We start from the raw sequence: 13281 nt of genomic DNA, 5'->3' as shown, positions 1-13281 counted from the left end.
TATATAGCACAAATTTCCGAATGGCCTCAAACCGGTGACGTGTCATGACCATACTGTACAGTGGGGTCTGGTACAGGACGTCCCCACTCCAGTATTGCCTGACACTGGGTTTTTGGACTAGACCCATATGCAGTACGAGGCACCAAAATGTCCTCATTTCGGCTGCACTGACCGGCGTCCAGCCACCGGGTCTAGCCAAAACTGAGCCTGGGTTTTGAGCGACGAACTGTTGGGTGTACAGATTCGTCTGCTCCACCATCAAATTCACCAGTGGGTTACTGAAAAAAAAACTAAAATAGTCAATTTCAGTAAACCCCACTGTGGGAATCTGGATTCCAGGATTGCTAGCGAAATCCGGAATCTCAGGCTCAAAGTCCACTGGGGGACACCAACTAAGTTCATCGGCAGGGGGCTCCGGTGGACTTATTTGGTGGGCCGGGAAACCAGTACGTACTAGGGTGGGCCACAGGATCCCTAGCATGTGGGGCCCCTGGCTCCGCCTGGCGGCGTCTCCGCCGCCTTGGTGGCTCATCGTCATCCGATGATGATGAGGAGGATGCGGATGATAAAAGTAATGTGGGGTCATCCTCACTGGGGCTCTCAGAGTCGGAGGCAATCTGGGTGTATGCCTCCTCGGCCGAGAACATCCGGCGGGCCATGGGTGTGTGTGTGTGTAGGTGTGCGTGTGTGGAAAACTTTATTATATGTGCGTGTGTGTGGGGGCAACGGGTGTTCGCGTACTAAAAAAGGCAATAAAAAAAGGGCAAGTGTTAGGAAAAAAAAAAGTTAAAACTTGCTGATCAGCGGTACAACGCTGATCAGCGGTGGGGCGGGCGATGCGCTAACAGTGGACGGACGCTAAAAAGTGCCGGCCAGTCAGCGCACGCAGACAAAAAAAAGTGGTGGTGAGAGGGGGGCTGGTGGGGGGTGGGGGGGTCTGGTGTGGGGTGAGGGGGCTGGTGGGGGGGAGCAAGTGGCAGGGGGGTCTGGGTTAGGGTTAGATGGATAGATGGAAGTTTGGAATAAAAGTACTTTTTTTTTTTTTTCCTAACTAACTTTTCCCTGCCTAACGGTGCCTTTCCCTCACTGACCCTAACCTACCTGAGTGGCGATGGGTGCAGGAGGGTGATGGATGCTAATTAGGGGGACACAGGAGCTGGTGCTGGACGATGCTGCACGGTCAGGGTGCTGGACAGGAAGAGGAGGGGAGAGAGGAGCGCAGGAAGTTTGAATCTCGCGCCTCTCTCCCCTGCACCAATCAGCACCCTGGACAGCAGTGTTCAGCACCAGGGCCAGCACCGCCTCTCCAAATCCTCGGACTGCGATTGGTGGTGTATAATTACGCCACCGATCGCAGTCTTTTTCCGGTTCATCGGGTCACAGGACACCCGAATGGACCGGAAACGCAGAAAACCGCAGGTCTGAATACCCCCCCCCCCCCCGCGTTGTTACGAAATCCTGTTCCGATTAACCCCCGAAATCCTGTTCCGATTAACCCCCGCGGCGCCGGAATTCCGATTTTAAGTCAGGACGTACCGGTACGTCCTCGGTCCTTAAGGACTCGGGAAATAGGGCGTACCAGTACGTCCTATGTCCTTAAGGGGTTAAGTATGATCATCATAATGTGGAAGAGATTTGTGGCTGAATAGAGCACAGACAGGATTGTGCAGATAAAGGCAGAATGAGGAAGGTTTCTGCCAGACTAAGGCCTCCTGCACACGACCGTTGTGTGCACCTGTGGCCGTTGTCCCATTTAACGTGTTTTTCTGAGGTCCCATTGACTTTCAATGGGTCCATGGAAAAATCGGAAAATGCACCGTTTGGCAGCCGCATCCGTGATCCGTGTTTCCTGGCCGTGAAAAAAATATGACCTGTCCTATTTTTTTCACGGCCAACGGTTCACGGACCCATTCAAGTCAATGGGTCCGTGAAAAATCACGGATGCACACAAGATTGTCATCCGTGTCCGTTTTTCCTATCATTTCAATGGCAAACTTGACTTAGATTTTTTTTTCATTTTTCATGTCCGTGGATCCTCCAAAAATCACGGAAGACCCACGGAAGAAAAAACGGGCACGGATCACGGTACAACGGAACCACGTTTTGCTGGACGTTAAAAAATACTGTCGTGTGCAGGAGGCCTAATAGTAAGAAAGCAGCTGCTAAAATGCCATTACAAAGCAGCAAACAGGTATTTGAAGCTGCTGGTGCCTCTGGAGTCCTGCGAACCTCAAGGTGTAGGATCCTCCCGAGGCTTGCAGTTGTGCAAAAACCTACTATTCCCCCCCCAACCAGTGCTCACAAGCAGAAACGGTTGCAGTGAGCCTAGACAAACATGAAGACTCATTTTCAAACAGTCTTCTTTACTGATGAATGACGTGCAACTCTTTATGGTCCAGATGGATGGAGTAATGGATGATTGGTGGATGGCCATCATGTCCCAACAAGACAGCAAGCAGGAGGCAGAGTCTTGTTTTGGGCCAGAGTCATGGGGAGGTTGCTCATAAGACCCTTTAGTATCTCTGAAGGTGTGACAATGACCTCGGCAAAGTATATTGAGTTTCTGACTGACCACTTTCTTCCATGGTACAAAAAGAAAAAACTGTGCCTTCCATAGAAGATTTATCTTCATGCATGACAATGCGCAATCTCATGCTTCAAAGAATACCTTCTCTTGGCTGCTATGGGTATAAAATGAGAGAAACTCATGATGTGGCTACCATCATTCCCTGACCTTATCCTCCCCTGTCTCCTCAAGCAAAAGATCTATGAGGGTGGGAGGCAGTTCACATCAAAACAGCAGCTCTGGGAGGCTAAAGCAGGAGCTTTCCAAAAACCTCACAAGTTTAATGGATGCAAGAGTTGTGAAGGTGATATCAAAGAAGGGGTTCTACGTTAACATGTAACATGGCCTGGTAAGATGTTTTTGATTGGAATAGCTTTTGATTTCAGTAAATATGGCCTATTAATGCTGCAAAGTCAACAAATGGCCATTTTCAGTTCTTTACAAACTATAAAAAAAAATTAAACTCTCTTGTGCGTAACAATTTGGAACAGTGCATATAGATTTTTTTTAATTTGCGAACAAAATACTGTTATCACTGTGAGGTTTGTTTAATAAAATTTGATTTATATATAATGGTTGATGACTGTCATTTGCATCGACCATTTAGGAAAATCAGAGAAAAATATAATTTGGAACGTAGTGTAGTTGAGGGTACCCTATCAATAACATATTTAAAACAGGTTTTTTTTCTAAAAGTAATAAAAGAGCAGTACATTTGGACATTTGGTAGAGTGGGGATTGAGGCCCATTTGAGCACTATGATTGCAGCGTCCACCTCTGCTCATGTCTCATACCAGCATGGAAACTGTAAGGCACAATACACACTGGTAAAAGCAACTCAATGGTTCTAAAACTGGTCAAAAACATGAGATAGAAGTCGTCATTCAAACAACTGGCTGCTATCTTCCCTGACTCCTACATTGATATGTCCTTTCTGTCTTGCTTAGTATAAACTTTTTTTTTATTATAGTGTCATAAAATTCTTTACTATTTATCCTCATTGCCACACACGCAGCTCACACTGTGGACACATGCCACACACAGCAACCACATGCCACACACACAGTGAGCACATGCCACACACACTGTGGACAAATGCCACACACAGCAACTACATGCCACACACCCAGTGAGCACATGCCACACACACTGTGGACAAATGCCACACACAGCAACTACATGCTGGAAGCATGCTGCACACACATGGCTTACACAGTAAACACGTGCCACACAAGCTGCTCACATGGTGGACATATGCTGTGCATACATGGATAACACAGTGGACACATGTCACACATGCAGTTAGCACTGAACACATGCTGCACACACATAGATAATACAGTGGACACGTGCCACACATGCAGCTCATACTGTGGACACGTGCCACACATGCAGCTCACACTGTGGACACGTGCCACACATGCAGCTCACACTGTGGACACGTGCCACACATGCAGCTCATACTGTAGATACAGCCCACACACGCAGATGACATTTTGGACACACCCACACATGTTACACACACTACTCTCACTGTGGACACCTGCTGCACACACATAGTTACACAGTGGACACATGTCAGACATGTAGCTCACACTGTGGACACATGTAACAGACACAACTCACACTATGGCCACCAAAGTTGCTCACACAGTGGACTCATGCTGCACACATATACGGTAGCTCACACTGTAAACACATGTGCGGTATGCCAGACCTTGCAGAGGAATTCTGTGTGAGGTCACGGTGTGAGCAATAGGTGGGCCGAGGTGAATACAGTTCTGGTTACTCACGGTTATGTCGTCCCTGGGCAGGCTAGCATAAGTGAAAAGGAAAATGGCACAAGGATTCTCTGGGGCACGCTCTGGTGTAAGGGACACTGGCCAGATGGTGGTTTGAGGTGCCCTTGGTGGTCTGTATTAATGTGCCAGTGGCAAGGTCCCTTGTAGTCGTGACGCCAGTACCTTTTGTATGGAGGTACAACCATTTACTATAGTGTTAATAGAGGAACTGAGTCTGAGGCAAGCAGAATGAAATTCAAGGTGGAACTTTACCGAAGATGACTTTGGATAACAGTTCATCCAATGCATTTAACAGTCTCAGTACAGAGATATACTGCTGCAAGTCCTCTGCTGAGAGGTGTTACTGTCCCTCACTAGATATTAGATAAGGAGATTGTAGCCTTACTGGTAGTGGAGTTCAGGAATGGTCCTGGTTCAGGCTTGTGAAGTCGCCAAAGGCTGAGATATCCTTCACAATGGAGTCCAAAGGTCCTAAGGCACTCAGAAGATATGTCCAATAACCCTTTGGGGGTCTCCTTTCAGTAGTAGTCTCTGAATGAATAAAGTACTTCAACTCTGGGCTGAGATATAGCTGAGGGATGTAGATAACAGGCTGCATACACTGCTAGACTGTGCTCAACTGCCACTCTAGTCTCAACAGCAAGTTGTCTGGAAACTAGACTTCACTGGCTAGGCCTGAGCTGGACTATACAGGTCCTTCTAAAAAAAATTAGCATATTGTGATAAAGTTCATTATTTTCTGTAATGTACTGATAAACATTAGACTTTCATATATTTTAGATTCATTACACACAACTGAAGTAGTTCAAGCCTTTTATTGTTTTAATATTGATGATTTTGGCATACAGCTCATGAAAACCCAAAATTCCTATCTCAAAAAATTAGCATATCATGAAAAGGTTCTCTAAACGAGCTATTAACCTAATCATCTGAATCAACTAAATAACTCTAAACACCTGCAAAAGATTCCTGAGGCTTTTAAAAACTCCCAGCCTGGTTCATTACTCAAAACCGCAATCATGGGTAAGACTGTCGACCTGACTGCTGTCCAGAAGGCCATCATTGACACCCTCAAGCAAGAGGGTAAGACACAGAAAGAAATTTCTGAACGAATAGGCTGTTCCCAGAGTGCTGTATCAAGGCCCCTCAGTGGGAAGTCTGTGGGAAGGAAAAAGTGTGGCAGAAAACGCTGCACAACGAGAAGAGGTGACCGGACCCTGAGGAAGATTGTGGAGAAGGACCGATTCCAGACCTTGGGGGACCTGCGGAAGCAGTGGACTGAGTCTGGAGTAGAAACATCCACAGGCGTGTGCAGGAAATGGGCTACAGGTGCCGCATTCCCCAGGTCAAGCCACTTTTGAACCAGAAACAGCGGCAGAAGCGCCTGACCTGGGCTACAGAGAAGCAGCACTGGACTGTTGCTCAGTGGTCCAAAGTACTTTTTTCGGATGAAAGCAAATTTTGCATGTCATTCGGAAATCAAGGTGCCAGAGTCTGGAGGAAGACTGGGGAGAGGGAAATGCCAAAATGCCTGAAGTCCAGTGTCAAGTACCCACAGTCAGTGATGGTCTGGGGTGCCATGTCAGCTGCTGGTGTTGGTCCACTGTGTTTTATCAAGGGCAGGGTCAATGCAGCTAGCTATCAGGAGATTTTGGAGCACTTCATGCTTCCATCTGCTGAAAAGCTTTATGGAGATGAAGATTTCATTTTTCAGCACGACCTGGCACCTGCTCACAGTGCCAAAACCACTGGTAAATGGTTTACTGACCATGGTTTCACTGTGCTCTATTGGCCTGCCAACTCTCCTGACCTGAACCCCATAGAGAATCTCTGTGATATTGGGAAGAGAAAGTTGAGAGACGCAAGACCCAACACTCTGGATGAGCTTAAGGCCGCTATCGAAGCATCCTGGGCCTCCATAACACCTCAGCAGTGCCACAGGCTGATTGCCTCCATGCCACGCCGCATTGAAGCAGTCATTTCTGCAAAAGGATTCCCGACCAAGTATTGAGTGCATAACTGAACATAATTATTTGAAGGTTGACTTTTTTTGTATTAAAAACACTTTTCTTTTATTGGTCGGATGAAATATGCTAATTTTTTGAGATAGGAAATTTGGGTTTTCATGAGCTGTATGCCAAAATCATCAATATTAAAACAATAAAAGGCTTGAACTACTTCAGTTGGTGTGTAATGAATCTAAAATATATGAAAGTCTAATGTTTATCAGTACATTACAGAAAACAATGAACTTTATCACAATATGCTAATTATTTTAGAAGGACCTGTATATATGGGAGGTATTATCTCCCCCTAGTGGAAAGCTCAATGTAATTGTATGCTAATACACCTGTTAGCAGGGATGATGCATAAGGACATATTGCAGCTTAACAACAGGCTATATAAAAGGCATATAAAGACAACAACTTGGCCGTACCCACGAGGGTAGTGGGATGCTGCATATGCTGCACACATATAGCTAACACAGTGGCACATGTCACACATGCAGTTAAAAACTGTGGACACCTTCTGCACAGACATGCAGCTCACACTGTGGACACATGCTGAACATATGCGTTGTGCCGCCCCCCAGGGCTGATCATGTCCCAGGTTTTTAGGAATGCCGAGTAGTGATGCAGCCTTATTAGTTTGGTGTGTCACTGTGCTCCTACCTGGATACCGCCGCTCCCCAGGGTTAGGCTCTGTAGCAATAGAGGGAAGGGTGAAGTTGGTGGAGTAAGAGTCCAGACTTGGTAAAAGTTCAACAGGCAGTGTCAGAATAGGGTGCTTAGGGGCAGGGCCCACCAGTAAAATGTATTTTAGGGGCCCACCGTACGGATACATTCAAATATTACCTGCTCACACAGCAGCAAGATGCTACCAGATGATTAACTATGGGGGTCCCTGCACCAACTTTGAGAAGGTAGGTCCTGGGGAAAAGAGGATACTGGCTAACTTTCCTCTATACCTAGAAGTCAGGGGACCACCTTGCTCAGGGTCTCACCAATGGATTCACCTGTACCCCTGTGGGTCAGTCCGAGCCTGAGTCGGGGTGCTTTGCAAGCTGATTCCCTTGGGAGACTCCGGCTGCAGGAGGGGGGGGGGGGGAGATCCCCTTACTGCGAGATGTCTGCTCTCCTTCCAATTCTCAGATTCACTCTCGACTAGACTAACGATAGCTTCATGCAACCCCTCCCTTGGTAGGAAGCAGGACTAGCCCACTTATTACCAAAAGAGGGAGAACGGAATGGTAAATTCTGTTCTATCTAAAGATACTCTCTGCCAGATACACTGCCACCTGCTGGACAACCAGGCACATTTCATAAAATAATAGTTGCATAAAAATATTATTAAGGCACAATATCAAAGGACCTAGAAATATATACACAGATGACATTATTTATTAACCATTAGAGACAGTAGCAGGGTGTAGGAAAGGTAGTGTCCGCTCTGGGGTACTACACATACATAGCTCACACTATAGCCCCACATGTTGCTCACACATGCCACACATGCAGCTCATACTGTGGGACATGCTGCACACACTTAGCTAACACAATGGACAATGTCATACACAAAGCTGACACAGTGAACACATGCTGCACATGTAACTTCCAGCTCGGAAGCTGTTTTACATTTAGACTGGCGCTGGATGCGCCCGAGTTATGTAGAGTCCGGCGCCTCTTCATAACTTTGGCAGATCCACCGCCAGATACAGGGGTTAATTAGACTGGATCTGGTCTTAATAACTGACCCCTTTATTTCTGTTTCTCAATTTCACTCTATCCTTGCAATAAAAGTTGAAGTTGGACATTGCTGCTGAGACAGTGAGTTGCTAAGAGGGAGTTTAGCTGTCCATAAGGACATGGCACATGGGAGTCCTTGGCAAAGTCTACCAATCTTGTATTATATAGATGCCGAAATTGACCTAAATTATTGGGATCTATTGTCTTTTGAAAAATGAAGTATTGTCATCATCTGTTTCATGCACTTATTATATATTCCTTCTTACCTGTCTGCTAAGTGACCGAAAAAAAGAGATCCAATCAGGAGACCAAGCATATAAATGGATTGACATATGTCATTCTGCTCTTTCCTGTGACATACCAGGTCAAACTTGAAATAAAGCAAATACCAAAATGAATATTGTAATTGTAATAATCGCAGAAAAAATTTACACATTTTACTATTAGTAGTAGTGTTATTATTAATCGCTGGGGCTCCGATCGGTAACCATGGCAACCGGGACGCTACTGCAGTCCCGGTTGCCATGGTTACTTAGCAATTTGTAGAAGCATCATACTAACCTGCGAGCTGTGGTGTCTGTGTCCGGCCGGGAGCTCCTCCTACTGGTAAGTGACAGGTCTGTGCGGTGCATTGCCTAATGATCTGTCACTTACCAGTAGGAGGAGCTCCCGGCCGGACACAGACATCGCAGCTCGCAGGTAAGTATGATGCTTCTACAAATTGCTAAGTAACCATGGCAACCGGGACTGCAGTAGCGTTCCCGGTTGCCATGGTTACCGATCGGAGCCCCAGCGATTAAACTGGGACTCTGATCGGTACTCTCCACTGCCACCAATGATAGGGGGGAGATTTTAATTAGGAGGGGGAGGGAGGGGAGAGGGCCCACTGGCCACCAATGAGTTAACTACAGGGGAGGGAGGGGGGCCCACTGGCCACCAATGAGTTAACTACAGGGGATGAAGGGGGGGGGCTGGCCACCAACGAGTTAACTACAGGGGAGGGGGGGGGCCCACTGGCTACAAATGAGTTAACTACAGGGGAGGGAGGGGGGGCCCACTGGCTACAAATGAGTTAACTACAGGGGAGGGGGGGGGCTGGCCACCAACGAGTTAACTACAGGGGAGGGAGGGGGGGCCCACTGGCTGCCAACGAGTTAACTACAGGGGAGGGAGGGGGGGACCCACTGGCTACCAACGAGTTAACTACAGGGGAAGGGGGGGGTGGCTACCAACGAGTTAACTACAGGGGAGGGAGGGGGGCCCACTGGCCACCAATGAGTTAACTACAGGGGGAGGGGGGGGCCGGCCACACTGGCCACCAATGAGTTAAAAACGGGGGGGGGGGTGTCTGCCAGGCAGCAGGGGGCAGTCATGTACACAGTTTTTTAGTATATTCTAACCTGAAGCGTCCCCATCTCCATGGGAACGCCTCTGTGTTAGAATATACTGTCGGATCTGAGTTTCACGATGTAACTCATATCCGACAGTATATTCTAACATAGAGGCGTTCCCATGGTGATGGGGACGCTTCAAGTTAAAATATACCATCGGATTGGAGAAAACTCCGATCCGATGGTATAAAGGGACTCCTGACTTTACATTAAAAGTCAATGGGGGACGGATCCGTTTGCAATTGCACCATATTGTGTCAACGTCAAACGGATCCGTCCCCATTGACTTGCATTGTAATTCAGGACGGATCCGTTTGGTTCCGCACGGCCAGACGGACACCAAAACGACTTTTTTTTCATGTCCGTGGATCCTCCAAAAATCAAGGAAGACCCACGGACGAAAAAACGGTCACGGATCACGGACCTACGGACCCCGTTTTTGCGGACTGTGAAAAAATACTGTCGTGTGCATGAGGCCTTATCAATACAAACAGAACAATGACAGTCTGACAACCACTAATACAAACCGGATTCCAAAAAAGTTGGGACACTAAACAAATTGTGAATAAAAACTGAATGCAATGATGTGGAGATGGCAAATGTCAATATTTTATTTGTAATAGAACGTAGATGACAGATCAAACGTTTAATCCGAGTAAATGTATCATTTTAAAGGAAAAATACGTTGATTCAAATTTTCAAGGTGTCAACAAATCCCAAAAATGGTGAAAATTGCAAAGACTTTGCATCTATCATCATCAACTGTGCATAACATCATCCGAAGATTCAAAGAATCTGGAACAATCTCTGTGCGTAAGGGTCAAGGCCGTAAAACCATACTGGATGCCCGTGATCTCCGTGCCCTTAAACGACACTGCACCACAAACAGGAATGCTACTGTAAAGGAAATCACAGAATGGGCTCAGGAATACTTCCAGAAACCATTGTCAGTGAACACAATCCACCGTGCCATCCGCCGTTGCCAGCTGAAACTCTACAGTGCAAAGAAGAAGCCATTTCTAAGCAAGATCCACAAGCTCAGGCTTTTTCACTGGGCCAGGGATCATTTAAAATGGAGTGTGGCAAAATGGAAGACTGTTCTGTGGTCAGACGAGTCACGATTCAAAGTTCTTTTTGGAAATCTGGGACGCCATGTCATCCGGACCAAAGAGGACAAGGACAACCCAAGTTGTTATCAACGCTCAGTTCAGAAGCCTGCATCTCTGATGGTATGGGGTTGCATGAGTGCGTGTGGCATGGGCAGCTTGCATGTCTGGAAAGGCACCATCAATGCAGAAAAATATATTCAGGTTCTAGAACAACATATGCTCCCATCCAGACGTCATCTCTTTCAGGGAAGACCCTGCATTTTTCAACAAGATAATGCCAGACCACATTCTGCATCAATCACAACATCATGGCTGCGTAGGAGAAGGATCCGGGTACTGCAATGGCCAGTCTGCAGTCCAGATCTTTCACCTATAGAGAACATTTGGCGCATCATAAAGAGGAAGGTGCTACAAAGAAGGCCCAAGACGATTGAACAGTTAGAGGCCTGTATTAGACAAGAATGGGAGAGCATTCCTATTTCTAAACTTGAGAAACTGGTCTCCTCGGTCCCCAGACGTCTGTTGAGTGTTGTAAGAAGAAGGGGAGATGCCACACAGTGGTGAAAATGGCCTTGTCCCAACTTTTTGGGAATTTGTTGACACCATGAAATTCTGATTCAACATATTTTTCCCTTAAAATGGTACATTTTCTCAGTTTAAACTTTTGTTCCGTGATTTATGTTCTATTCTGAATAAAATATTAGAAGTTGGCACCTCCACATCATTGCATTCAGTTTTTATTCACGATTTGTATAGTGTCCCAACTTTTTTGGAATCCGGTTTGTACATACTGTATAAGAAAAAGCAGCATAAACACCTCTGTTGAGAATGCTATATTGTTGGAGGTACTAGCCTCTGGACAAATGCTCCTTTTGCCCTTCTTGTTACTAATGTCTAAGAGCCTAGAAGGGCAAGTGCCATATTGTATCACTGTATACTGAAACACACATATCAACATACAGTGCTCAGGAGATGATCAGAAATCTTGCATCGGCATCACAAACCCTGAAAATAACACATGAAAAAAAAAGATAGACCTTATTTAACATGCTTTGTGACAAGCTAATTTGTAATGAAACAAATTAATTGGAGAAGTACAGCGAATTGGCCAAATTGAATTTTTCAAAACTTCGCTCATTTCTACTGCCCATGCTAGGTTTTTGATCATCTCATTATACACTCACTATTACACATGTTCTTATTATTATTTCTGTTCTTAACTAGTTTCATGTGTACTCACATTGTCTTTTTACTTTCAGGTCACCTTACTCCATTACCTGTGGTTTCTGATTGGTTTTGGATGCCTAGTCCACGCTTTTATTTTATTTTCACTTCTATAGGGTCCGTTGGTCATAGTAATGGGCAACTCTTCCCACTTACATCATCTGTATCTACTTATTTGTAGTAGTAGTTTATACCTAAGCAACCCACCACACTCGTTTTAATCATATTTTATATGTCAAACTGATTTCATTCAGTTCTTTTGATCTTTTGATTATCATGAACTCCAGGTTGTGGGGGTCCTTTATCCACCTGAGGAATTCAGTTATTTGCCTGAGGAAGTATACTTTTAATAAATGGGATCTGGATGAGTATTGGTGATAAAGTCGCAGCAGTCCTGGATTCACTTACCACGATGCATGGCATCGCACATCTACATCTGGTAAGTGTCCTTTTATTCTCCTTTCTCTCGATCCTGTACATAGAGGCGCCCCAGTCGTTTTTGTCTTATGGGATGTTAATGGCAGAAATGCTCTTCTATAATATATGTAGAATATGCTGCTCATAGCTAGAGATGGGCAAATCGAATCTCACAAAGTGGAATTCGATCCAAATCGATTTAACAGGAAATAGTATAAAAAACTAAATAGTATAAAAAACTTAGCTGGCGCTAAGGGCCGCCAGCCTCCATCTTGCTTAAAGATCTCGGCCGAAATCCCATGCGGCACGAGATTAGATTATCACGCCGGCGTGATGACGCAATCTTGCGCCAAACAGGATTTCGGACAAAATCTTCAAGCAAGATGGAGGCGGCCGGCCCGTCGTGAGCAAATTGAGGCTATAAGTTTGATTGAATTTTTTTCATTGTCAATTTTACACTCAGATGGCGCGATCATGTATGAACTGAGGCATCTGAGGGGTAAAGTGACGGGGGCGGTGCTATCGCAGCTCCCTGTCATTGCACCCGCTACTTACAAAATAATGCGCTTCGTGACAAAGTAATCTGTCATGAAGTGCTTTTTTTGGTGAAATTCGGCGAATTAGCCGAATTGAACTTTTAAGAAATTTGTTCATCTCTATTCATAGCGGTCACGTGGGCTTCGCAGTAAATGAAGTCCACTGGCTGAATGCTGTGTTAGGGTTTATGCACACAAACTTATTTTTTTCTCTATGTCCATTCCATTTTCTTTGCTGCCTGTATGCGAAACCATTCATTTCAATGGGACCGCAAAAAATTGAAATGACTGCGTGTGTATTCCGTGTCCGCCTGGCTGTTCCACAAAAAATAGAACCTATCCTATTATTATCCACATTACGGACAAGGATAGGACTGTTCTTTTAGGGGCCAGCCGTTCCGTTCCGCCAAATGCAGAATGTACATCGCCCAGTATCCGTGTTTTGCCGCAACATATCCAACTGTCATGTGCATGAGCCCTTATGATAAGT

General features: G+C 45.7%; 1 protein-coding gene across 2 annotated transcripts in view; it reads right to left on the bottom strand.

Annotated features, from left to right (window-relative positions):
- LOC122938613 (solute carrier family 22 member 13-like) overlaps positions 1-13281 on the bottom strand; it is a 42882-nt gene that overhangs the window by 28751 nt on the left and 850 nt on the right. For both annotated transcript variants that reach the window (XM_044294255.1, XM_044294256.1), the window contains exon 2: positions 8381-8484. In XM_044294255.1, the coding sequence (XP_044150190.1) occupies positions 8381-8484 (104 nt within the window). The remainder of the gene's footprint in view (positions 1-8380; positions 8485-13281) is intronic.

The sequence above is a fragment of the Bufo gargarizans genome, chromosome 5 (genome assembly GCF_014858855.1).
Source record: "Bufo gargarizans isolate SCDJY-AF-19 chromosome 5, ASM1485885v1, whole genome shotgun sequence".
NCBI classification, from domain to species: domain Eukaryota; kingdom Metazoa; phylum Chordata; class Amphibia; order Anura; family Bufonidae; genus Bufo; species Bufo gargarizans.
Note: the sequence above shows the minus strand (reverse complement) of the source record. Positions and strands in the feature narration are given on the sequence as shown.